This window comes from Oncorhynchus tshawytscha, linkage group LG13 (genome assembly GCF_018296145.1).
Source record: "Oncorhynchus tshawytscha isolate Ot180627B linkage group LG13, Otsh_v2.0, whole genome shotgun sequence".
Classification (NCBI taxonomy): domain Eukaryota; kingdom Metazoa; phylum Chordata; class Actinopteri; order Salmoniformes; family Salmonidae; genus Oncorhynchus; species Oncorhynchus tshawytscha.
Window position 1 is genome coordinate 2,694,831 of NC_056441.1, and position 24,211 is coordinate 2,719,041.

General features: G+C 45.8%; 1 protein-coding gene across 1 annotated transcript in view; it reads right to left on the bottom strand.

Moving 5' to 3' along the window:
• Positions 1 to 24,211, bottom strand: part of LOC112220687 (CUB and sushi domain-containing protein 2-like) — a 927,456-nt gene that overhangs the window by 126,611 nt on the left and 776,634 nt on the right. Inside the window, 4 exon segments of the mRNA XM_042295064.1 lie at positions 10,053 to 10,166; positions 16,494 to 16,574; positions 17,033 to 17,178; positions 19,147 to 19,324. Coding sequence (XP_042150998.1) covers positions 10,053 to 10,166; positions 16,494 to 16,574; positions 17,033 to 17,178; positions 19,147 to 19,324 — 519 coding nt within the window.

Consider the following 24,211-nt stretch of genomic DNA (forward strand, 5'->3'; position numbering starts at 1 on the left):
TGTGTGTGTGGTTGGCGTGTCTCTGTGTGTGTGTGGTTGGCGTGTCTCTGTGTGTGTGTGGTTGGCGTGTCTCTGTGTGTGTGTGGTTGGCGTGTCTCTGTGTGTGTGTGGTTGGCGTGTCTCTGTGTGTGTGTGGTTGGCGTGTCTCTGTGTGTGTGTGGTTGGCGTGTCTCTGTGTGTGTGTGCTTGGCGTGTCTCTGTGTGTGTGTGTGGTTGGCGTGTCTCTGTGTGTGTGTGGTTGGCGTGTCTCTGTGTGTATGTGGTTGGCGTGTCTCTGTGTGTATGTGGTTGGCGTGTCTCTGTGTGTGTGTGGTTGGCGTGTCTCTGTGTGTGTGTGGTTGGCGTGTCTCTGTGTGTGTGTGTGGTTGGCGTGTCTCTGTGTGTGTGTGGTTGGCGTGTCTCTGTGTGTGTGTGGTTGGCGTGTCTCTGTGTGTGTGTGGTTGGCGTGTCTCTGTGTGTGTGTGCTTTGCGTGTCTCTATGTGTGTGTGGTTGGCGTGTCTCTCTGTGTGTGTGTGGTTGGCGTGTCTCTGTGTGTGTGTGGTTGGCGTGTCTCTGTTTGTGGTGTAGTTGTCAGGACTAAAAGCAGTGATTTGATGGGTGCAGCTGCTGCTTGGATATCCCCTGCATTTCAATGAGCCTCTCCTATCCCCTCCTCTCCCTTCCCGTCCTCCAACTCCCTGGGAGAATCTCAATTGCATGAGAAAGCCAGAGGTCCCTCCCGTCTGACCTTCTCCTCCAATGGGTTTTGAGAAGGAGGCGAGGAGAGAGGAGATAGGACGTGAGTCTCTCTCTCTCTCTCAATTTCAATTCAAGGGGCTTTATCTCTTTCTCTCTCTCTCTGTCTCAAAGCTCCAAGACTTCTTGATCCCCCTCCTACATACCCCCAGTCCTGATCCCTCTGCTCATTTGGCAGTCTCTCTCTCTCTCTCCATCTCAACAAAATGCTCGGCACCAGCTTTCACATCCATCTAGATCCTCACTTCCCTGCTTTCCTCTCCTCCTTTCCTCTGTTTTCTCATTCCCTCACTCCCTGCTCCACATTGCTCCTCTGCTTATTACATAACCTCTTACTGCATTATCAGGTTTTTTATTCTCTTTCTGAGTGACAGGTTGTGGAGTGTGTCAGTTGGAACTGTTGTCCCTGGGGATAAAGGTTCTCTTCAACAGGAGACACAATTACTTGTCCATTTTCCTTCTCTCCCCTCTCTTCTCTTTCTCTCTCTCTCTCTGTCTCTCTCTCTCTCTCTCTCTCTCTCTTCTCGCTCTCTCTCTCTTTCTCTAGCCTCTTTCTCTTTCTCTCTTTCTCTACTCTCTCTCTCTCTCTCTCTAGCCCCTCTCTCCCTCCCCCTTATCTCTTCTCTCCTTCTCACTCTCCTCTCCTCTCCTCTCTGTCTCTCTCTCTCCTCTTCCTCTCTTCTCTCTCTCCCTCTCTCTCTTCTCTCCCCCTCTCTCTCTCTTCTCTATCTCTCTCTTTCTCTCTCTCTCTTTTCTCCCTCTCTCTTCTCTCTCTCTCTCCCTTTTCTCCCTCTCTCTCTTCTCTCTCTCTCTTTCTCTCTCTCTCTTTTCTCTCTCCCTCTTCTCTCTCTCTTCTCTCTCTCACTCTTTTCTCTCCCTCTCTCTCTTCTCTCTCTTTTCTCCCTCTCTCTCTTGCTCTCTGTTTTTCTTTCTTTCTCTCACCCTACATTCTCCTCTTCCTATTTCCCACATGCTGGGGACATTTCTATTTTCTCCAGTTTCATTTCATTATATTTCCCATTTTGTGATGTTTCATGTGGTTTAATTTGCCAAACAGCTGTTATCCCACCGAGGACGTGGGGAGACTATGGAGGGAGAACCGCAAGAAGCTTCAAAGGGTAATGGTGACCAACGAAGACTCCAGCCATCCTAGTCATAGACTCTCTGCTACCACAAGGCCAGTGGTACCGATGCACCAAATCTGGGACCAAAAGGCTCCTGAACTGCTTCTACAATAATAAATAGTATATCTGACCCTATTTGACTCATCACATATGACGCTGCTACTGTCTAGTATCTATTATGAAGGCTTCGTTCTGTAAGGATCGAGGCTGCAGATGAGAAGCATGTACAGGGATGAAACAACAGACAGGAACACAGACGGCTTCTGGAGAAAACGTAAACAACGATAATATGGATGAAACACAGGAAACAGATGTAGGGAAGGCGATCAAAACGTGAAGAAGTCATGGCCATGTTATCATTTACCCACTGGATTCTCCAATTACATTGAATGAGTTACAGGACAAAATAAAAGCCCTCCATCCCAAAAAGGCCTGTGGTGTTGATGGTATCCTGAATGAAATGATCAAATATACAGACAACAAATTCCAATTGGCTATACTAAAACTCTTTAACATCATCGTTAGCTCTGGCATCTTCTCCAATATTTGGAACCAAGGACTGATCACCCCAATCCACAAAAGTGGAGACAAATGGACCCCAATAACTACAGTGGAATAACAGTAACTTTGGGAAAATCCTCTGCATTATCATTAACAGCAGACTCGTACATTTCCTCAATGAAAACAATGTACTGAGCAAATGTCAAATTGGCTTTTTACCAAAATACCGTACAATAGACCATGTATTCACCCTGCACACCCTAATTGACAAGCAAACAAACCAAAACAAAGGCAAAGACTTCTCATGCTTTGTTGATTTCAAAAAATCCTTTGACTCAATTTGGCCTGAGGGTCTGCTATACAAACTGATGGAAAGTGGTGTTGGGGGTAAAACATACGACATTATAAAATCCATGTACACAAACAACAAGTGTGCGGTTAAAATTGGCAAAAAACACACACATTTCTTCACACAGGGTCGTGGGGTTAGACAGGGATGCAGCTTAAGCACAACCCTCTTCAACATATATATCAACGAATTGGCGCGGGCACTAGAAAAGTCTGCAGCACCCGGCCTCACCCTACTAGAATCTGAAGTCAAATGTCTACTGTTTTCTGATGATCTGGTGCTTCTGTCACCAACCAAGAGATGGGGAGCAGCAGCAGCACCTAGATCTTATGCACAGATTCTGTCAGACCTGGGCTCTGACAGTAAATCTCAGTAAGACCAAAATAATGGTGTTCCAAAAAAGGTCCAGTCGGCAGAATTCTGAAGACAGGCTATGTGCACACTGCCCACAAACTCTGAGAAACTGAGCTGCCTAACCTCCTGTCCAACGTATGACCATATTAGAGATACATATTTCATATATCTACTGGGTGAAATTCCACAGTGTGCCATCACAGCAGCAAGTTTTGTGACCTGTTGCCACGAGAAAAGGGCAACCAGTGAAGAACAAACACCATTGTAAATACAACCCATATTTATGCTTATTTATTTTATCTTGTGTCCTTTAACCATTTGTACATTGTTAGAACACTGTATATATATATATAATATGACATTTGTAATGTCTTTATTGTTTTGAAACTTCTGTATGTGTAATGTTTACTGTTCATTCGTATTGTTTATTTCACTTTATATATTCACTTTATATATTATCTACCTCACTTGCTTTGGCAATGTTAACACATGTTTCCCATGACAATAAAGCCCTTGAATTGAATTGACAGAGAGAGACAGAAAACTTAAACTTCCACGTCAGTCACAAACCACAGAACCGTAGTTCTGTAGGCTACAGACCTCACTCTGTGTATAACACCACCCCCCATGGGACTGAAGGCACAACAATACACCAGGAGAACTACGACGTGGCTGCTGAATCTATGAACAGACAACCAGGGAGCCAGTGGACCCACGGGAGAGAGAGAGAGAGTGAGAGAGAGAGGGGGAGGGAGGGAGGGAGGGAGGGAGGGAGGGAGGGAGGGAGGGAGGGAGGGAGGGAGGGAGGGAGGGAGGGAGGGAGGGAGGGAGGGAGGGAGGGAAAGAGAGAACAGAGATGATGGGAGAGAGTCAGAGAGAGTGAGAGAAAGAGAGGAGGGAGGGAGGGAGGGAGAGGGAGGGAGGGAGGGAGGGAGGGAGGGAGGGAGGGAGGGAGGGAGGGAGGGAGGGAGGGAGGGAGGGAGGGAGGGAGGGAGGGAGGGAGGGAGGGAGGGAAAGAGAGAACAGAGATGATGGGAGAGAGTCAGAGAGAGAGTGAGAGAAAGAGAGGGAGGGAGGGAGGGAGGGAGGGAGGGAGGGAGGGAGGGAGGGAGGGAGGGAGGGAGGGAGGGAGGGAGGGAGGGAGGGAGGGAGGGAGGGAGGGAGGGAGGGAGGGAGGGAGGGAGGGAAGGAGGGAGGGAAAGAGAGAACAGAGATGATGGGAGAGAGTCAGAGAGAGAGTGAGAGAAAGAGAGGGAGGGAGGGAGGGAGGGAGGGAGGGAGGGAGGGAGGGAGGGAGGGAGGGAGGGAGGGAGGGGGAGGGAGGGGGGGAGGGAGGGAGGGAGGGAGGGAGGGAGGGAGGGAGGGAGGGAGGGACAGAGATGATGGGAGAGATTCAGAGAGAGAGAGAGAGAGAGAGAAAGAGAGATAGAGAGACAGAGAGAGAGAGAGAGAGGGTGATAGAAAGAGACAGATAGAGGGAGGGAAAGAGAGGACAGAGATGAAGGGAGAGAGTTGGAGAGAGAGAGAGAGAGAGAGAGAGAGAGAGAGAGTTTGAATTTTTATAAAACCTTTATTTTTTACTCAATTGTTAACATTAAAAAAAAATGACACACTGCCTTTTCAGAAATGAAACAACAAATGTAATTCCTAAACAAAAATAAATACATAACATATACATTCAACTTATTTCATCAGCAAAAAATAATTTCCCCTCTACAAAACAAAGCACTCCTTCGTAGGCCCACTTCTCCTCAAATAATAGGAGATCTTTTACAGCTGAAAAGAACTCAAAATCTACTTTTATTCTTGCTTTCACTAATCCTTTAAAAACACATCTTACATCCTGCCCATATCCCGTTTCTATCTTATGTTTTCTACTCAGAAAATTTGACATCTTAGCTTGTCCCAAAATAAAATTTAACATTTGACATTTTCTTTTCTGTTGTTTACTATATTGAAACCCCAAAATAAAAACAGTGTTATTGAAAAATTCCCCTACAGCTTTAAACAAAGATTCCAGCATTTCCAATAGAGGTTTTAGATGAGGCATCCATTTCAGATATTCCCTGAAACTTACTTCTCACCAGTGCCCCCTGTTCTCTGATACCCAGCAGGTCTGCCAATGCAGTTTTTCTCCTCTTGAGGGCCTGAATATGGCCTCGATCTCCTGTGGTCTCAACCAACATCATGAGTTCCACTATTTCAATCTCTAGTGCTTTCATTGATCTGGTGATATCCTTGGTGACATTCCTCGTGTATTGATTACAAAATTGCTGAATCTGGATTTTCCCTATATCCCACCACTGTTGAAGGGATACAAAACTGGCCTTTTGAGACCTCCATCTCTCCCAAAACAAACTGAAACAGTTCCTGAAGTGAGCATCACTCAATAAAGTTATATTAAAATGCCAGTATGCGCTTTTGGGTTTTACATCGTTAATGAACACCACCTCTGTTATTAAACAATGATCAGAAAATCCCACTGGAGTTATCACACTTGATTTACAGACCTGAGATTGATGCTCAAAAACATAAAACCTATCTAACCTGGCCATAGAGATGATGTTCTCTCTCACATGCGCCCAGGTGTACTGCCTTGTTCCTCCATGTTGACTCCGCCAAATATCACACAATTCATTTGTTACAATGAGGCGTTTTAAAAACATCCTTGAGGCTATATGAGGTTCTTGGTGATTTCTATCTAAATCACTAACTGTGCAGTTAAAATCCCCAGCAATAAATAAATAATCTTCTTTGTTACATTTCTCAATGGTATTTGATAATGTCTCTAAAAAACATACCCTCTCAACTGTCACCACTGGGGCATATACATTTATCAGACACATAGTGATGTTTTCATACCTTGCTCTAACTTTTATTAACCTCCCCTCAACTACCTCTTCAACCTCATATGACAACGGCAAAAACCCTTTTGAGAACAAGATAACCACACCCCCACTTTTTGAGTTTTTATGACTACACACCACTGTCCCCCCCCACTCCTGTTGCCACATAACTTCATTTTCCAAATTACTATGCGTTTCTTGTAGAAAGATTGTCACTTCCCTTTCCCCTAATTAACTCATACCCCATGGCTCTTTTTTTAACATCTCTTGCCCCATTTACGTTTAAAGAAGAGATCTTAAAACTGCTCATGGATAAAAAAAATATACAGAGGAAGATACAGCCACCACATCTCTTTACAGAGTTAAGACTGCAGCTGAACTCTTTCATTTTCTTTAGAATTTACATCACTTATCACTCTCGTGACCACTTTCTTGAGTCTAGCAATTTCAGGGCTTTTCAAACTTCCCCCTGTAAATTTGACATCAGAAACTTTGCTGATTCAATAAACAATTCACGTTCAGGGAAAAAATCAGTTACATTGTAATCCTGCATATATTTCTTTCCTTTTGTCAACTTCAAAAATTGACGTATCCTCTCGATCCCATACCTCCCTTCCACCCCATTTATCTCACTATATTGTTGTGACGCGTCAGATGACTCACTCTCACTATCCTCCCCAGAAGAATACTCCACCATCTCTACACCTTGTTCATCTTCAACTGCTTTATCACTCTCTACCTTTCTCTTAGAATTAGACCCTTCACCACCCCTTAAATTCTTCCTTTTACTCCTCGGTATTTTGAAAACATCTGCTTCCTTTTCCATTATTTCAATCTCCTCTTGACTTCCAATTTCATTTTCCAGCACCACCTCAGCGACGGCAGTCGCAATCTCACCTACTGTTTCCCCTCCCTCTTTGTTCTGATCTACCACAATTGCCCCCGTATCCACACTGCCTTACTCTCCTGCTTTTCCAACCACATCTGCCCACCTTCTCTCTTCTCCTGTACCCTTATTATGTTCATCCCTTCGCGGTGGTGCGTTAGTTGCACTCGCACTAAAACTACTACCAGGCTCAGCGCGCTCATTTTCGGGACAACTACGCACCAAATGCCCCTCTCTTCCACATCCAAAGCATTTCATTGATTCAGTAGATGCATAGAAGACATAATCAAATCCATCAATCTTAAAGCTAAACGCTAAATTCAGTTCATCTCCTTCCTTTTTTAAAATCATATGCACTTGTCTCCTATGAGACACGACATGTTTCAACAACGGAGATTTGCATCAAAAAAAGAACCTTCTTTATTGTAGATACAATTTGACCATGACGAGATAACTCTCGCTCCAACACTTCATCTCTAACAAATGGTGGCACGTTAGAAAGCATGACTTTCTTCGCAGGATTCATAAGCGGAAATACCAGCGTCTGTGTCTCCCTTAACACAACACCGCTCTCAACTATTTTATTCACCTTTTCAATTGAATCTAAGAATATCACTACAGCGCTATTCATCCTTGAGGTTGATTTGATGCTATCATACCCAATGATAGCACCCACAGCCAAGCTATATTCTTCCACTGAACACCCGGCCGCAGCAGGAATCTTTACTCCATGCCTCCGACTAAGTTTTTCAAACTCTCCATTTCCACGAGTGGCCATAGCAACCAGCCCCACCCGCTGGTTGTGCCCTCGCGAAAAACCAACCTCAAAGATCCCACCACCCCTATACGTGCTTAGTGATAGTTTAAACAAGATACCCTTAAAACAACTAAACTAATCATATATATATATATATATATACATACCAAAACCCGATAGAGTGAAAAGAAATTCCATTCGCTCTCACAAACACTACTGTTTGACGACTCACTCCCAGCATGCACTCCGACAAGAGAGAGAGAGAGAGAGAGAGAGAGAGAGAGAGAGAGAGAGAGAGAGAGAGAGAGAGACAGAGAGAGAGAGAGAGAGAGAGAGATAGAGAACAAAGGCACCTCTGTCGGGTAGGTGTTGTAAGGTTTAACTGACACAGCTTTGGATCGGGTCAGTTGTGATGACGCAGCACTCTTAGAGCCAAATACAATCAGATTTGAGTAACTGAACGTTCCTACCAAACACCAAACCAACACATGATTTATTTGCACTTAAAAGGCACATACACAAAACATGTTCTCTCCATGACAGACTGACCAGGTGAAAGATCCTTTATTGATGTCACCTGTTAAATCCACTTCAATCAGATGAAGGGGAGGAGTTAAAAGGGTTAAAGGTTAAGTAGGGATCCCTTACTGCTAGAATCCTGTTAACAGGATCGACTTTAACAACATCCGGCAGAGCGTGAAATTCAAAAATAGTACATTCGTAATATTAAACATTAATTTATTTAAATTAACAAAATATTATGTTGTTGATGTTATACAAAAAAAAAAAAAGTTTAACATCTTGTTAATCCAACCGCTTTGTCACATTTCAAAAAGGCTTTACGGCGAAACCACGATTATCTGAGGACAGCGTCACGCTTTCCAAAAGCAAGAAAAACATTTTCCAACCAAGCAGATGCATCACGAAAGTCAGAAATAGCGCTAAAATAAATCACTTACCTTTGAAGATCTTCCTCTGTCACAAGGGTCCCAGCTACACAATGAATGGTCCTTTTGTTCGATAAAGTCCTTCTTTATAACCTAAACATATCCGTTTATTTGGCGCATTTGATTCATAAATACACCGGTTCCAACTCGCCCTACAAAGGATCTAATAAGTTACCTGTAAACTTGGTCCAAACATTTCAAACAACCTAATCCAACCTCACGTACCCTAAAATGTAAATAAAATGTAAATAATCAATATAATTTAAGACGAATAAACTGTTTAAAATACCAGAGGAAAACAACGAGCACCAAAAGACTAGAGTCCTTCTGACACTTAAAAAGAATACGAATATTTCTTTGTAATTTTTTTTTTTTTTTTAAAAACATCAAACAATTTCTAAAGACTGTTGACATCTAGTGGAAGCCATGGGAACTGCAATATGGGTCCTAATACGTTGGCTTCTCCATAGAAATAATAATTAGGCACATAGAAAAGCATTGAAAAGTCCAATGACCTCAAAATAAAAATCCTGGATGGTTTGTCCTCAGGGTTTCGCCTGCCATATCAGTTCTGTTATACTTACTCACAGACATTATTTTAACAGTTTTCTAAAAACTTTAGAGTGTTTTCTATCTAATATGTATACACATGCATATCCTAGCTTCTGGGCCTGAGTAACAGGCAGTTTACTTTGGGCACCGCGTTCATCCTTTGAGACAGTTGGACAAGACTAAATACTTCCCACATGCTTCAAGAGGGCCACCATTGTTCCTGTTCCCAAGAAAGCTAAGGTAACTGAGCTAAACGACTACCGCCCCGTAGCACTCACATCCGTCATCATGAAGTGCTTTGAGAGACTAGTCATGGTACTCATACTGTACTCTATATCATCGACTGCATCCTTATGTAATACATGTATCACTAGCCACTTTAACTATGCCACTTGGTTTACATACTCATCTCATATGTATATACTGTACTCGATATCAGCTACTGTATCTTGCCTATGCTGCTCAGTACCATCACTCATTCATATATCCTTATGTACATATTCTTTATCCCCTTACACTGTGTATAAGACAGTAGTTTTGGAATTGTTAGTTAGATTACTCGTTGGTTATTACTGCATTGTCGGAACTAGAAGCACAAGCATTTCGCTACACTCGCATTAACATCTGCTAACCATGTGTATGTGACAAATAACATTTGATTTGATTTGATTTGAAATATGTATGTGCCTCTGAACAGGGGAATGGTAGTAGGTGCCAGGTGCACCAGTTTCTGTCAAGATCTGTAAAGCTTCCATTTTTTGGAGTGAAGGATAGCTCCAATGAGGCAGGTCAGGGCTCGAACTGAAGTGTCAGAGTAGATCAGTGCAGATCTGGAATCAGGTCAACCCTGTCCACGTCATCCTGATGGTATTTCAGTGCTGATCTAGAATCAGGTCAACCCTGTCCACGTAATCCTGATGGTAGATCAGCACCCCTACTCTGAGACACTGTGTGGATAAGGGTCTAACTCCTATTAACAGCAGATCAGGGAAGGTCTTACCTTCACAGGAGGGAGGAGGTCCCTGAAACTCCAGGTGAGTCCCCAGACGACAGGTCAGAATGTTGTTCCCACTCAACTGGTACCCTGGTAGACACCGGTAACGCACTATATCACCTGGAGGAGGGAGGGAGGGAGGGAAAGAGAGAGTGAATACACATGAAATAACTATAGTGAATTTGTCTTCTTCACGTCTTCCACATAAACTGAAAGTGAATCTGTAACATCCAGACCACACGGTCCACAAAACCCAAAATGGAAGACAACAACAACGGATCCCAAACTTTCATCTCCCTCTCCGTGACATCGTACATGGCCTCGGTACTGGTACCCCGTTATCGTACATATCATTGATTTCTGTCTTTCTCCTCTCTCTCTGTTTTGGCTGGAAGGGCCCCATCTCTCTGTATTGGCTGAAGGGCCCTGTCTCTCTGTATTGGCTGGAAGAGCCCCATCTCTCTGTATTGGTTGGAAGGACCCCATCTCTCTGTATTGGCTGAAGGACCCTGTCTCTCTATATTGGCTGGAAGGGCCCCATCTCTCTGTATTGGCTGGAAGGGCCCCATCTCTCTGTATTGGCTGGAAGGGCCCCATCTCTCTGTATTGGCTGGAAGGGCCCCATCTCTCTGTATTGGCTGGAAGGGCCCCATCTCTCTATATTGGCTGGAAGGGCCCCATCTCTCTGTATTGGCTGGAAGGGCCCCGGTGATATGGTCCTTGACTAGTCTCTCAAAGCACTTCATGATGACAGAAGTGAGTGCTACGGGGCGGTAGTCGTTTAGCTCAGTTACCTTAGCTTTCTTGGGAACAGGAACAATGGTGGCCCTCTTGAAGCATGTGGGAACAACAGACTGGGATAGGGATTGATTGAATATGTCCGTAAACACACCAGCCAGCTGGTCTGCGCATGCTCTGAGGGGGCGGCTGGGGATGCCGTCTGGGCCTGCAGCCTTGCAAGGGTTGACACGTTTAAATGTTTTCCTCACGTCGGCTGCAGTGAAGGAGAGTCCGCATGTTTTAGTTGCGGGCCGTGTCAGTGGCACTGTATTGTCTCTGTATTGGCTGGAAGGGCCTTGTCTCTCTGTATTGGCTGGAAGGGCCCCATCTCTCTGTATTGGCTGGAAGGGCCCCATCTCTCTATATTGGCTGGAAGGGCCCCATCTCTCTGTATTGGCTGGAAGGGCCCTCTCTCTGTTTTGGCTGGAAGGGCCCTGTCTCTCTGTATTGGCTGGAAGGGCCCCATCTCTCTGTATTGGCTGGAAGGGCCCCATCTCTCTGTATTGGCTGGAAGGGCCCCATCTCTCTGTATTGGTTGGAAGGACCCCATCTCTCTGTATTGGCTGAAGGACCCTGTCTCTCTATATTGGCTGGAAGGGCCCTGTCTCTCTGTATTGGCTGGAAGGGCCCCATCTCTCTGTATTGGCTGGAAGGGCCCCATCTCTCTGTATTGGCTGGAAGGGCCCCATCTCTCTGTATTGGCTGGAAGGGCCCCATCTCTCTGTATTGGCTGGAAGGACCCCATCTCTCTGTATTGGCTGGAAGGACCCCATCTCTCTGTATTGGCTGGAACGGCCCTGTCTCTCTGTATTGGCTGGAAGGACCCCATCTCTCTGTATTGGCTGGAAGGGCCCCATCTCTCTGTATTGGCTGGAAGGGCCCCATCTCTCTGTATTGGCTGGAAGGGCCCGATCTCTCTGTATTGGCTGGAAGGGCCCTGTCTCTCTGTATTGGCTGGAAGGGCCCCATCTCTCTGTATTGGCTGGAAGGGCCCCATCTCTCTGTATTGGCTGGAAGGGCCCCATCTCTCTGTATTGGTTGGAAGGACCCCATCTCTCTGTATTGGCTGGAAGGGCCCCATCTCTCTGTATTGGCTGGAAGGGCCCCATCTCTCTGTATTGGCTGAAGGGCCCCATCTCTCTGTATTGGCTGAAGGGCCCTTCCACTATATAGGGAATAGGGTTCTATACGGCTCTGGTCTATATTAGTGTACTATATAGGGAATAGGGTGCATTTGGGGATTAACATTATTCACAGTTAACATGATCTGTCATTTCCAATGCAACAGAAGCACCTGCTGTGAGTTCCTCTGGCTATATTTGTCATTATTAATTTCCTGTTCACCGACGGCCCTCTGGGTACTGTAGTTTGGCAGTGAATCAGCACTGGCCTATGGCCCAATTGGATGTGTAGTCCTTGCAATGGAAGAGACGTTTCTCCTGGAGCTGGAGAATAGGGGAGAATAGTGGAGATCTCTCTGTGTGTGTGTGTGTGTGTGTGTGTGTGTGTGTGTGTGTGTGTTAGAACATAGTATACAGCTGGCTCTCAGTATTCTGAGCACATTATTAATGAGCTCTGTTCTGCTTACATAACCTTCCTACACACACTGAATAACAGGGGATTTGTGCCAGTGTCTCTGTGTGTGTGTGTGTGTGTGTGTGTGTGTGTGTGTGTGTAGTGTGTGTGCGTGTAGGTGTGTAGTGTGTGTGTGTGTGTGTGTGTGTGTTAGGAGCCAGGGTTAGGAGCTAGGGTTAGGTGTTGGGGTTAGGAGCTAGGGTTAGGGTTAGGAGCTAGGGTTAGGAGCTAGGGTTAGGGTTAGGAGCTAGGGTTAGGAGCTACTGTTAGGAGCTAGGGTTAGCAGCTAGGGTTAGGAGCTAGGGTTAGGAGCTACTGTTAGGAGCTAGGGTTAGGAGCTAGGGTTAGGAGCTAGGGTTAGGAGCTAGGGTTAGGAGCTACTGTTAGGAGCTAGGGTTAGGAGCTAGGGTTAGGAGCTAGGGTTAGGAGTTAGGAGCTAGGGTTAGGAGCTAGGGTTAGGAGCTAGGGTTAGGAGCTAGGGTTAGGAGCTAGGGTTAGGGTTAGGAGCTAGGGTTAGGAGCTAGGGTAGGAGTTAGGGTTAGGTTAGGGTTAAAGTTAGGGTTAGGAGCTAGGGTTAGGAGCTAGGGTAGGAGTTAGGGTTAGGGTTAGGGTTAGGAGCCAGGGTTAGGAGCTAGGGTTAGGAGCTAGGGTTAGGAGCTAGGGTTAGGAGCTAGGGTAGGAGTTAGGGTTAGGGTTAGAGTTAGGGTTAGGAGCTAGGGTTAGGAGCTAGGGTTAGGGTTAGGGTTAGGAGCTAGGGTTAGGAGCTAGGAACTAGGGTTAGGGTTAGACTTAGGTTTAGGATTAGGGTTAGGGTTAAGATTAGGATTAGAGTTATAGATTAGGTCCACAATCATCTCCTTAGTTTTGTTGACGTTGAGTGTGAGGTTATTTTCCTGACACCACACTCCAAGGGCCCTCACCTCCTCCCTGTAGGCCGTCTCATCGTTGTTGGTAATCAAGCCTACCACTGTTGTGTCGTCCGCAAACTTGATGATTGAGTTGGAGGCGTGCGTGGCCACGCAGTCGTGGGTGAACAGGGAGAACAGGAGAGGGCTCAGAACGCACCCTTGTGGGGCCCCAGTGTTGAGGATCAGCGGGGTGGAGATGTTGTTGCCTACCCTCACCACCTGGGGGGGCGGCCCGTCAGGAAGTCCAGTACCCAGTTGCACAGGGCGGGGTCGAGACCCAGGGTCTCGAGCTTGATGACGAGCTTGGAGGGCACTATGGTGTTAAATGCCGAGCTGTAGTCGATGAACAGCATTCTCACATACGTATTCCTCTTGTCCAGATGGGTTAGGGCAGTGTGCAGTATGGTTGAGATTGCATCGTCTGTGGACCTATTTGGGCGGTAAGCAAATTGGAGTGGGTCTAGGGTGTCAGGTAGGGTGGAGGTGATATGGTCCTTGACTAGTCTCTCAAAGCACTTCATGATGACAGAAGTGAGTGCTACGGGCGGTAGTCGTTTAGCTCAGTTACCTTAGCTTTCTTGGGAACAGGAACAATGGTGGCCCTCTTGAAGCATGTGGGAACAACAGACTGGGATAGGGATTGATTGAATATGTCCGTAAACACACCAGCCAGCTGGTCTGCGCATGCTCTGAGGGCGCGGCTGGGGATGCCGTCTGGGCCTGCAGCCTTGCAAGGGTTGACACGTTTAAATGTTTTCCTCACGTCGGCTGCAGTGAAGGAGAGTCCGCATGTTTTAGTTGCGGGCCGTGTCAGTGGCACTGTATTGTCCTCAAAGCGAGCAAAAAAGTTATTTAGTCTGCCTGGGAGCAAGACATCCTGGTCCGTGACGGTGCTGGTTTTCCTTTAGTAATCCGTGATTGACTGTAGACCCTGCCACATACCTCTTGTGTCTGAGCCGTTGAATTGAGATTCTACTTTGTCTCTATACTGACGCTTAGCTTGTTTGATTGCCTTGCGGAGGGAGTAGTTACACTGTTTGTATTCTGTCATGTTTCCAGTCACTTTGCCCTGATTAAAAGCAGTGGTTTGCGCATTCAGTTTCACGCGAATGCAGCCATCAATCCACGGTTTCTGGTTTGGGAATGTTTTAATCGTTGCTATGGGAACGACATCTTCAACGCACGTTCTAATGAACTCGCACATCGAATCAGCGTATTCGTCAATGTTGTCATCTGACGCAATACGGAACATCTCCCAGTCCACGTGATGGAAGCAGTCTTGGAGTGTGGAATCAGATTGGTTGGACCAGCGTTGAACAGACCTCAGCGCGGGAGCTTCTTGTTTTAGTTTCTGTCTGTAGGCAGGGATCAACAAAATGGAGTCGTGGTCAGCTTTTCCGAAAGGAGGGCGGGGCAGGGCCTTATATGCGTCGCGGAAGTTGGAATAGCAATGATCCAAGGTTTTTCCAGCCCTGGTTGCGCAATCGATATGCTGATAAAATTTAGGGAGTCTTGTTTTCAGATTAGCTTTGTTAAAATCCCCAGCTACAATGAATGCAGCCTCCGGATATATGGATTCCAGTTTGCAAAGAGTCAAATAAAGTTTGTTCAGAGCCATCAATGTATCTGCTTGGGGGGAATATATACGGCTGTGATTATAATCGAAGAGAATTCCCTTGGTAGATAATGCGGTCTACATTTGATTGTGAGGAATTCTAAATCAGGTGAACAGAAGGACTTGAGTACCTGTATGTTGTCATGATCACACCACGTCACGTTAACCATAAAGCATACGCCCCCGCCCCTCTTCTTACCAGAAAGATGTTTGTTTCTGTCGGCGCGATGCGTGGAGAAACCAGCTGGCTGCACCGTCTCCGATAGCGTCTCTCCAGTGAGCCATGTTTCCGTGAAGCAAAGAACGTTACAGTCTCTGATGTCCCTCTGGAATGCTACCCTTGCTCGGATTTCATCAACCTTGTTGTCAAGAGACTGGACATTGGCGAGGAGAATGCTAGGGAGTGGTGCACGGAGTGCCCGTCTCCGGAGTCTGACCAGAAGACTGCTTCGTTTTTCCCTTTTTCGAAGTCGTTTTATGGGGTCGCCGGCTGGGATCCATTCCGTTGTCCTGGGTGAAAGGCAGAACTCAGGATCCGCCTCGCGAAAGTCATATTCTTGGTCATACTGATGGTGAGTTGACGCTGCTCTTATGTTCAGTAGTTCTTCTCGACTGTATGTAATGAAACCTAAGATGACCTTGGGTACTAATGTAAGAAATAACACGTAAAAAAAACAAAAAACTGCATAGTTTCCTAGGAACGCGAAGCGAGGCGGCCATCTCTGTCGGCGCCGGAAGTAAGGGTTAAGAGCTAGGGTAGGTCTAGGTTTAGGGTTAGGGTTAGGGTTAGGATTAGAGTTATAGATTAGGTCTAGGTTTAGGGTTAGGGTTAAGATTAGGATTAGAGTTATAGATTAGGTCTAGGTTTAGGGTTATAGATTAGGATTAGAGTTATAGATTAGGTCTAGGTTTACGGTCATAGATTAGGTCTAGGTTTAGGGTTAGGGTTAAGATTAGGATTAGAGTTATAGATTAGGTCTAGGTTTAGGGTTATAGATTAGGTCTAGGTTTAGGGTTAGGGTTAAGATTAGGATTAGAGTTATAGATTAGGTCTAGGTTTAGGGTTATAGATTAGGATTAGAGTTATAGATTAGGTCTAGGTTTACGGTCATAGATTAGGTCTAGGTTTAGGGTTATAGATTAGGTCTAGATTTAGGGTTATAGATTAGGTCTAGGTCTAGGTTTAGGGTTATAGATTAGGTCTAGGTTTAGGATTAGAGTTATAGATTAGGTCTAGGTTTAGGGTTATAGATTAGGATTAGAGTTATAGATTAGGTCTAGGTTTAGGGTTATAGATTAGGTCTAGGTTTAGGATTAGGGTTATAGATTAGGATTAGAGTTATAGATTAGGTCTAGGTTTAGGGTTTGCAAAAATAGGATTTTGAACGGTACTGAATTGTGTGTCCCCACAATATTAGATGTACAATATGTGTGTGTGTGTGTGTGTGTGTGTGTGTGTGTGTGTGTGTGTGTGTGTGTGTGTGTGTGTGTGTGTGTGTGTGTGTGTGTGTGTGTGTGTGTGTGTGTGTGTGTGTGTATGCGTGTGTCTGTGTGTGTGTGGTGACTCACCAATTTTAAATTCCTTGCTGGCCATTAAGATCTCAGCATTGGGTATGATAGGGGGAGGCAGGCAGAACTGGAGTCTATATGCTGGAGACAAATTAAAATACAGACAAGTTATCTTCTAGATATTGTTAGGAGGGGGAGAGAGAGACAGAGAGAGAGACAGAGAGAGATACAGAGAGAGGGAGAGAGACATAGAGAGAGCGATGAGAGAGAGAGAGAGAGAGAGACAGAGAGAGAGACAGAGAGAGATACAGAGAGAGGGAGAGAGAGAGACAGAGAGTGAGAGAGAGACATAGAGAGAGAGATGAGAGAGAGAGAGAGAGAGAGAGAGAGAGAGAGAGAGAGAGAGAGAGAGATAGAGAGAGAGAGAGAGAGACATATTATCTACCTCACTTGCTTTGGCAATGTTAACACATGTTTCCCATGCCAATAAAGCCCTTGAATTGAAGTTGAATTGAAAAATTGAGAGAGAGACAGAGAGAGAGAGAGAGAGAGAGAGAGGGAGAGAAAGAGAGAGCTGATGGAGATGATACTGTACATACCTTGATAGTTGATTTGGAATAGTCCACCTTTCTCTGTGTTGCTACGGAAACGCACCAGGATCTGATTGGACGTGCTGCTGGCTGGTTCGTTGGGCTCTCCTTCCATAAACACACCTAGCTTCCTGGCTGTCACCTGGGGGCCGTCCCTAAGGGATGACAGGTAAGGGGTCAGAGGTCAGAGGTTAAAATTAGTGATGGAGGGGGGGGATCGATACATTTACAGGGATATTATTTTGGGGTATACAGCACAATATTATATTTTACAATATCGCTGTATAATTTTTGAGCTAGTCGGCTAAATCTCCAGTATTTGTCACTTCTTGTTCTCTTTTCTTTTTTTCTCATCACTATTATTTTCATGATTCATTTGTAATTTAATTTGAATTTTGTCATGGTTCTCTCTTGGTTCTCTCAATACATTCATGAGTGTTGTGAGAGGTTCAATTCATATCATATCAGCATTGTGATGAAGAGGTTGAAACGCCCAGTCAGTGGCTCAGTGGCGTTGAGATTTAGGGAATTCCACCAATTCCTTTTGTTTTGAGAAGTGCAACTTGGTATAAAAAAAAAATATATTTACATTTTTTTTTACTTCACAGCATTTTTACATTCTGTTCAACTTCATAGAATTTATTTTTTCAGACAGGCTATGTGCTCACTGCCCACAAAATGAGGTGGAAACTGAACTGCACTTCCTAACCTCCTGCCAAATGTATGACCATATTAGAGACACATATTTCCCTTGGCAAAGTTATAAAAAAACTAACTTAATTGATATTAACTCCCTTATCTACTGGGTGCCATCAAAGCACCACAGCTCAGCGTTCAACAAATCAAATCAAATTTTATTTGTCACATACACATGGTTAGCAGATGTTAATGCGAGTGTAGCGAAATGCTTGTGCTTCTAGTTCCGACAATGCAGTAATAACCAACGAGTAATATAACCTAACAATTCCAAAACTACTACCTTATACACACAAGTGTAAAGGGATAAAGAATATGTACATAAGGATATATGAATAGAGAGAGAGCTGATGTATCAACACCATAGTACCCTCATCTGCCACGCTGATCCTCAACACCGGAGCTCCACAAGGGTGTGTGCTCAGTCCCCTCCTGTACTCCCTGTTTACCCATGACTGCATGGCTAGGCACGACTCCAACACCATCATTAAGTTTGCAGACGACACAACAGTGGTAGGCCTGATCACCGGCAACGATGAGACAGCCTATAGGGAGGAGGTCAGTGACCTGGCCGGGTGGTGCCAGAATAACAACCTCTCCCTCAACGTAACCAAGACTAAGGAGATGATTGTGGACTACAGAAAAAGGAGCACCGAGCACGTCCACATTCTCATCGACGGGGCTGTAGTGGAGCAGGTTGAGAGCTTCAAATTCCTTCAAATTCCTTGTGTCCACATCACCAACAAACTGGATCGGTCCAAACACACCAAGACAGTCGTGAAGAGGGCACAACAAAGCCTATTCCCCCTCAGGAAACTAAAAAGATTTGGTATGGGTCCTCAGATCCTCAAAAGGTTCTTTAGCTGCACCATCGAGAGCATCCTGACCGGTTGCATCACTGCCTGGTATGGCAACTGCTCGGTCTCCGACCGCAAGGCGCTATAGAGGGTAGTGTGTACGGCCCAGTACATCACTGGGGCTAAGCTGCCTGCCATCCAGGACCTCTACACCAGGCGGTGTCAGAGGAACGCCCTAAAAATTGTCAAAGAACCCAGCCACCCCAGTCATAGACGGTTCTCTCTTTCTCTCTACTACCACATGGCAAGGGGTACCGGAGCGCCAAGTCTATGACCAAGAGGCTTTTAAACAGCTTCTACCCACAAAGTCATAAGACTCCTGAACAGCTCATCAAATGGCTACCCAGACTATTAACATTATGTGCCCCCTCCCAACCCCTCTTTTTACACTGCTGCTGTTTATCAGAGACCCTGGTCAACAGTAGTGCACTAAGTCTGGAACAGCATATCATTTGATGAATCTGTTATGCCTACAGATTATCTGTGTGCTTCTGTTGTATGTCTGATGTTTCCTGATGAACTCTGACTTTCCCTGGTTAAATAAAGGTTTATATATATATAAATACTCACCAGACAGTGATGAAGTCATGTGGCCCATGGACCTGCAGTAGGGTAAAGTTGAGTCTGACACCCAGGGCTGTTGCTACGGTGATCAGCCAGGTACAGTCAGCAGAGCTGGGGTACTCCTCTGGATAACCAGGAGAGAAGATAGTCCCGTTGTCTGACGTGATGTTACCCCCACAAGGCACTGGGGAGATGGGGGGGTGAATAAATACCACAGACTGAATAAAACCATACAGAAGTCTTTATCCAGGGGAATCAGTGACAAAATGATTCTCTCTCTCTCTCTGTCTCTCTCTGTCTGTCTCTCTGTCTCTCTCTCTTTCTCTCTGTCTCTCTCTCTTTCTCTCTCTCTTTCTCTCTGTCTCTCTCGCTGTCTGTCTCTCTCTCTCTGTCTCTCTCTCTCTCTCTCTCTGTCTCTCTCTCTCTCTCTCTGTCTCTCTCTCTGTCTGTCTCTGTTTCTCTCTCTGTCTCTCTCTCTCTGTCTCTCTCTCTGTCTCTCTCTGTCTCTCTCGCTGTCTCTCTCGCTGTCTCTCTCGCTGTCTCTCTCGCTGTCTCTCTCGCTGTCTCTCTCGCTGTCTCTCTCTGTCTGTCTCTGTCTCTCTGTCTTTCACACTCACACACACACACACACACACACACACACACACACACACACACACACACACACACACACACACACACACACACACACACACACACACACACACACACACACACACACACACATCAGGGCTGAAGATTACCCAGGAAGCCTGTTAGTGAGTGAGGACTCGGTTGGAGTGTTCCAGGAAGATAAGGCCATAACCCCGATCCCAGTGGAGGGAGGAATGGAGTTATGGATGGAGGGATGAAGGAGTAGAGGATATGGGGCTGTGGAGGGCACTAGCTGTATGTGTTAGGGGGTAGTAGTCTTGCTGGGCAGTAGAGGACACTTTCTGTGTGACAATCGTCTCTGACCCCCTATTCCTCCACCTCGTCTCTGACCCCACTGCACCCTCCCCCTCCTCCTCCCCCTCGTCTCTGACCCCACTGCACCCTCCCCCTCCTCCTACCCCTCGTTTCTGACCCCACTGCACCCTCCCCCCTCCTCCTCCCCCTCGTCTCTGACCCCACTGCACCCTCCCCCTCCTCCTACCCCTCATCTCTGACCCCACTGCACCCTCCCACTCGTCTCTGACCCCACTGCACCCTCCCCTCCTCCTACCCCTCGTCTCTGACCCCACTGCACCCTCCCCCTCCTCCTACCCCTCGTCTCTGACCCCACTGCACCCTCCCCTCCTCCTACCCCTCGTCTCTGACCCCACTGCACCCTCCCCCTCCTCCTACCCCTCGTCTCTGAGCCCACTGCACCCTCCCCCTCCTCCTCCCCTCGTCTCTGACTCTCATAGCCCCATGACAGAGCATTTGCTCTGGGACTTCATAGTCCCCCTTCCCCAATAACTGACAGATTGGCCCTCCCTCCTCCCCCCCACCTCAATCCTCCTACTCCTCCACCTCACTCCTCCTACTCCTCCACCTCCCACCCCCCACCTCTGTCCTCCCCCTCCCCCCTCCCTCCCCTCCCTCCCTCCTTCCCACACACACGTCTTCTAAACCCCTCTAAGGGGGTGCTTTGCATTTATATGGATGTTTCAAATGTCCCCAGAACACACAGGCGGTCCTGAAATAACGCTGAATGATGTTGAACCCCCTCCTCGCATTCACTAACATGTTCTCCTAATGTCCCTCCTAAACCCCTCTGACTGCTGGGAGAGGAGAGACCCTGAGTGGAATAGAGGAATAGAATCACAGACAACTTACAAAATAGTTTTAGTTTATGATAATATTATTCAGGAGCAGCAATGGTACCTGTCGAATGTTTGGCGACACCTACTCATTCAAAGGTTTGGGGACACCTACTCATTCAAAGGTTTGGGGACACCTACTCATTCAAAGGTTTGGGGACACCTACTCATTCAAAGGTTTGGGGACACCTACTCATTCAAAGGTTTGGGGACACCTACTCATTCAAAGGTTTGGGGACACCGACTCATTCAAAGGTTTTCTTTATTTTGACTGTTTTCTACATTGTAGAATAATAGTGAAGACATCTACACTATGAAATGGCAAATATGGAATCATGTAGTAATCAAAAAAGTGTTAAACAAATTCAAACATATTTTGCCTTAATGACAGCTTTGCACAATCTTGGCATTCTCTCAACCCGTTTCATGAGGAATGCTTTTCCAACAGTCTTGAAGGAGTTCCCACATACGCTGAGTACTTGTTGGCTGCTTTTCCTTCACTCTGCGGTCCAACTCATCCCAAACCATCTCAATTGGATTGAGGTTGGGTGATTGTAGAGGCCAGGTTATCTGATGCAGCACTCCATCTCTCTCCTTCTTGGTCAAATAGCCCTTACACAGCCTGGAGGTGTGTTAGGTCATTGTCCTGTTGAGAAACAAATGATAGTCCCACTAAACGCAAACCAGATGGGATGGCGCATCTCTGCAGAATGCTGTGGTGGACATGCTGGTTAAGTATGCCTTGAATGGTAAATAAATCACTGACAGTGTCACCAGCAAAGCACCATCACACCTCTTTCTCCTTCCAACCAAACATGCAGAGATCATCCATTCACCTGCTCTTCGTCTCACAAAGACACGGTGATTTGAACCAAAAATCTCATCACACCAGAGGACAGATTTCCACCGTTCTATTTTCCATGGGCCAAGCAATTCTCTTCTTCTTATTGGTGTCCTTTAGTAGTGGTTTCTTTGCAGTAATTCAACCATGAAGGCCTGATTCACATAGTCTTCTCTGAACAGTTGATGTTGAGATACAGTGCCTTGCGAAAGTATTTGGCTCCCTTGAACTTTGCGACCTTTTGCCACAATCATGAAGTGTGTCTGTTTCTTGAACTCCATGAAGCATTCATTTGGCCTGCAAACTCTGGGTCTGAGGCTGGTAACTCTAATGAACTTATCCTCTGCAGCAGAGGTAACTCTGGGTCTGAGGCTGGTAACTCTAATGAACTCATCCTCTACAGCAGAGGTACCTCTGGGTCTGAGGCTGGTAACTCTAATGAACTCATCCTCTACAGCAGAGGTACCTCTGGGTCTGAGGCTGGTAACTCTAATGAACCTATCCTCTACAGCAGAGGTACCTCTGGGTCTGAGGCTGGTAACTCTAATGAACTTATCCTCTACAGCAGAGGTACCTCTGGGTCTGAGGCTGGTAACTCTAATGAACTTATCCTCTGAGGGTAACTCTGGGTCTGAGGCTGGTAACTCTAATGAACGTATCCTCTGCAGCAGAGGTAACTCTGGGTCTGAGGCTGGTAACTCTAATGAACTGATCCTCTGCAGCAGAGGTAACTCTGGGTCTGAGGCTGGTAACTCTAATGAACTTATCCTCTGCAGCAGAGGTAACTCTGGGTCTTCCTTTCCTGTGGCGCTTGGTGGTTTATGCGACGGCACTTGAAGAAACTTTCAAAGTTCCTGAAATGTTTCGTATTGACTGACCTTCATGTCTTAAAGTAATGATGGACTGTCGTTTCTCTTTGCTTATTTGAGCTGTTCTTGACATAATATGGACTTGGTATTTTACCAAATAGGGCTATCTTCTATATACCACCCCTACCTTGTCACAACACAAATGATTGGCTCAAACGCACTAAGAAGGAAATCAATTCCACAAATTACATTTTAACAAGGCACACCTCCTAATTGAAATGAATTCAAGGTGACCACCTCAACAAGCTGGTTGAGAGAATGCCAAGACTGTGCAAAGATGCCATCATGGACGGCTAGGGTTTCAAGAATCTCATATATATATTTGACTCTGTCTTTCTTTATAACACTCCCTCTGTCTCCATATACAGTTGAAGTTGGAAGTTTACATACACCTTAGCCAAATACATTTAAATTTAAACTCAGTTTTTGACAATTGCTGACATTTAATCATAGTAAAAATTCCCTGTATTAGGTCAGTTAGGATCACTACTTTATTTTAAGAATGTGAAGTCTCAGAACAATAGTAGAGAGAATGATTTATTTCAGCTTTTAATTCTTTCATCACTTTCCCAGTGGGACAGAAGTTTACATACACTCAAATAGTATTTGGTAGCATTGCCTTTAAATTGTTTAACTTGGGTCAAACGTTTCGGGTAGCCTTCCACAAGCTTCCCACAATAAGTTGGGTGAATTTTGTCCCGTTCCTCCTTACAGAGCTGGTGTAACTGAGTCAGGTTTGTAGGCCTCCTTGCTCGCACACGCTTTTTCAGTTCTGCCCACACATTTTCTATAGGATTGAGGTCAGGGCTTTGTGAATGGCCACTCCAATACCTTGACTTTGTTGTCCTTAAGCCATTTTGCCACAACTTTGGAAGTATGCTTGGGGCCATTGTCCATTTGGAAGATCCATTTGCGACCAAGCTTTAACTTCCTGACTGATGTCGTGAGATGTTGTTTCAATATATCCACATCATTTTCCGTCCTCATGATGCCATCTATTTTGTGAAGTGCACCAGTCCCTCCTGCAGCAAAGCACCCCCACAACATGATGCTGCCACCCCCGTGCTTTACGGTTGGGATGGTGTTCTTCGGCTTTCAAGCCTCCCCCTTTTTCCTCCAAACATAAAGATGGTTATTATGTCCAAACAGTTGTATTTTTGTTTCATCAGACCAGAGGACATTTCTCCAAAAAGTACGATCTATGTCCCCATGTGCAGTTGCAAACCGTAGTCTGGCGTTTTTATGGCGGTATTGGAGCAGTGGCTTCTTCCTTATTGAGCGGCCATTCAGGTTATGTCGATATAGGAATCATTTTAATGTGGATATAGATGCTTTTGTACCTGTTTCCTCCAGCATCCTCTCTCCCTCTGTCTTAAATACATCTGTTTTGTATCTGTTTAGTTTTCTTTATTTTTAATTTCTCTCTCTGTGCCTGGAGGACCTCCTCGCTCATCAGAACTTTCTCTCTCTGTGCCTGGAGGTCCTCCTCCCTCATCAGGACTTTCTCTCTCTGTGCCTGGAGGTCCTCCTCCCTCATCAGGACTTTCTCTCTCTGTGCCTGGAGGTCCTCCTCCCTC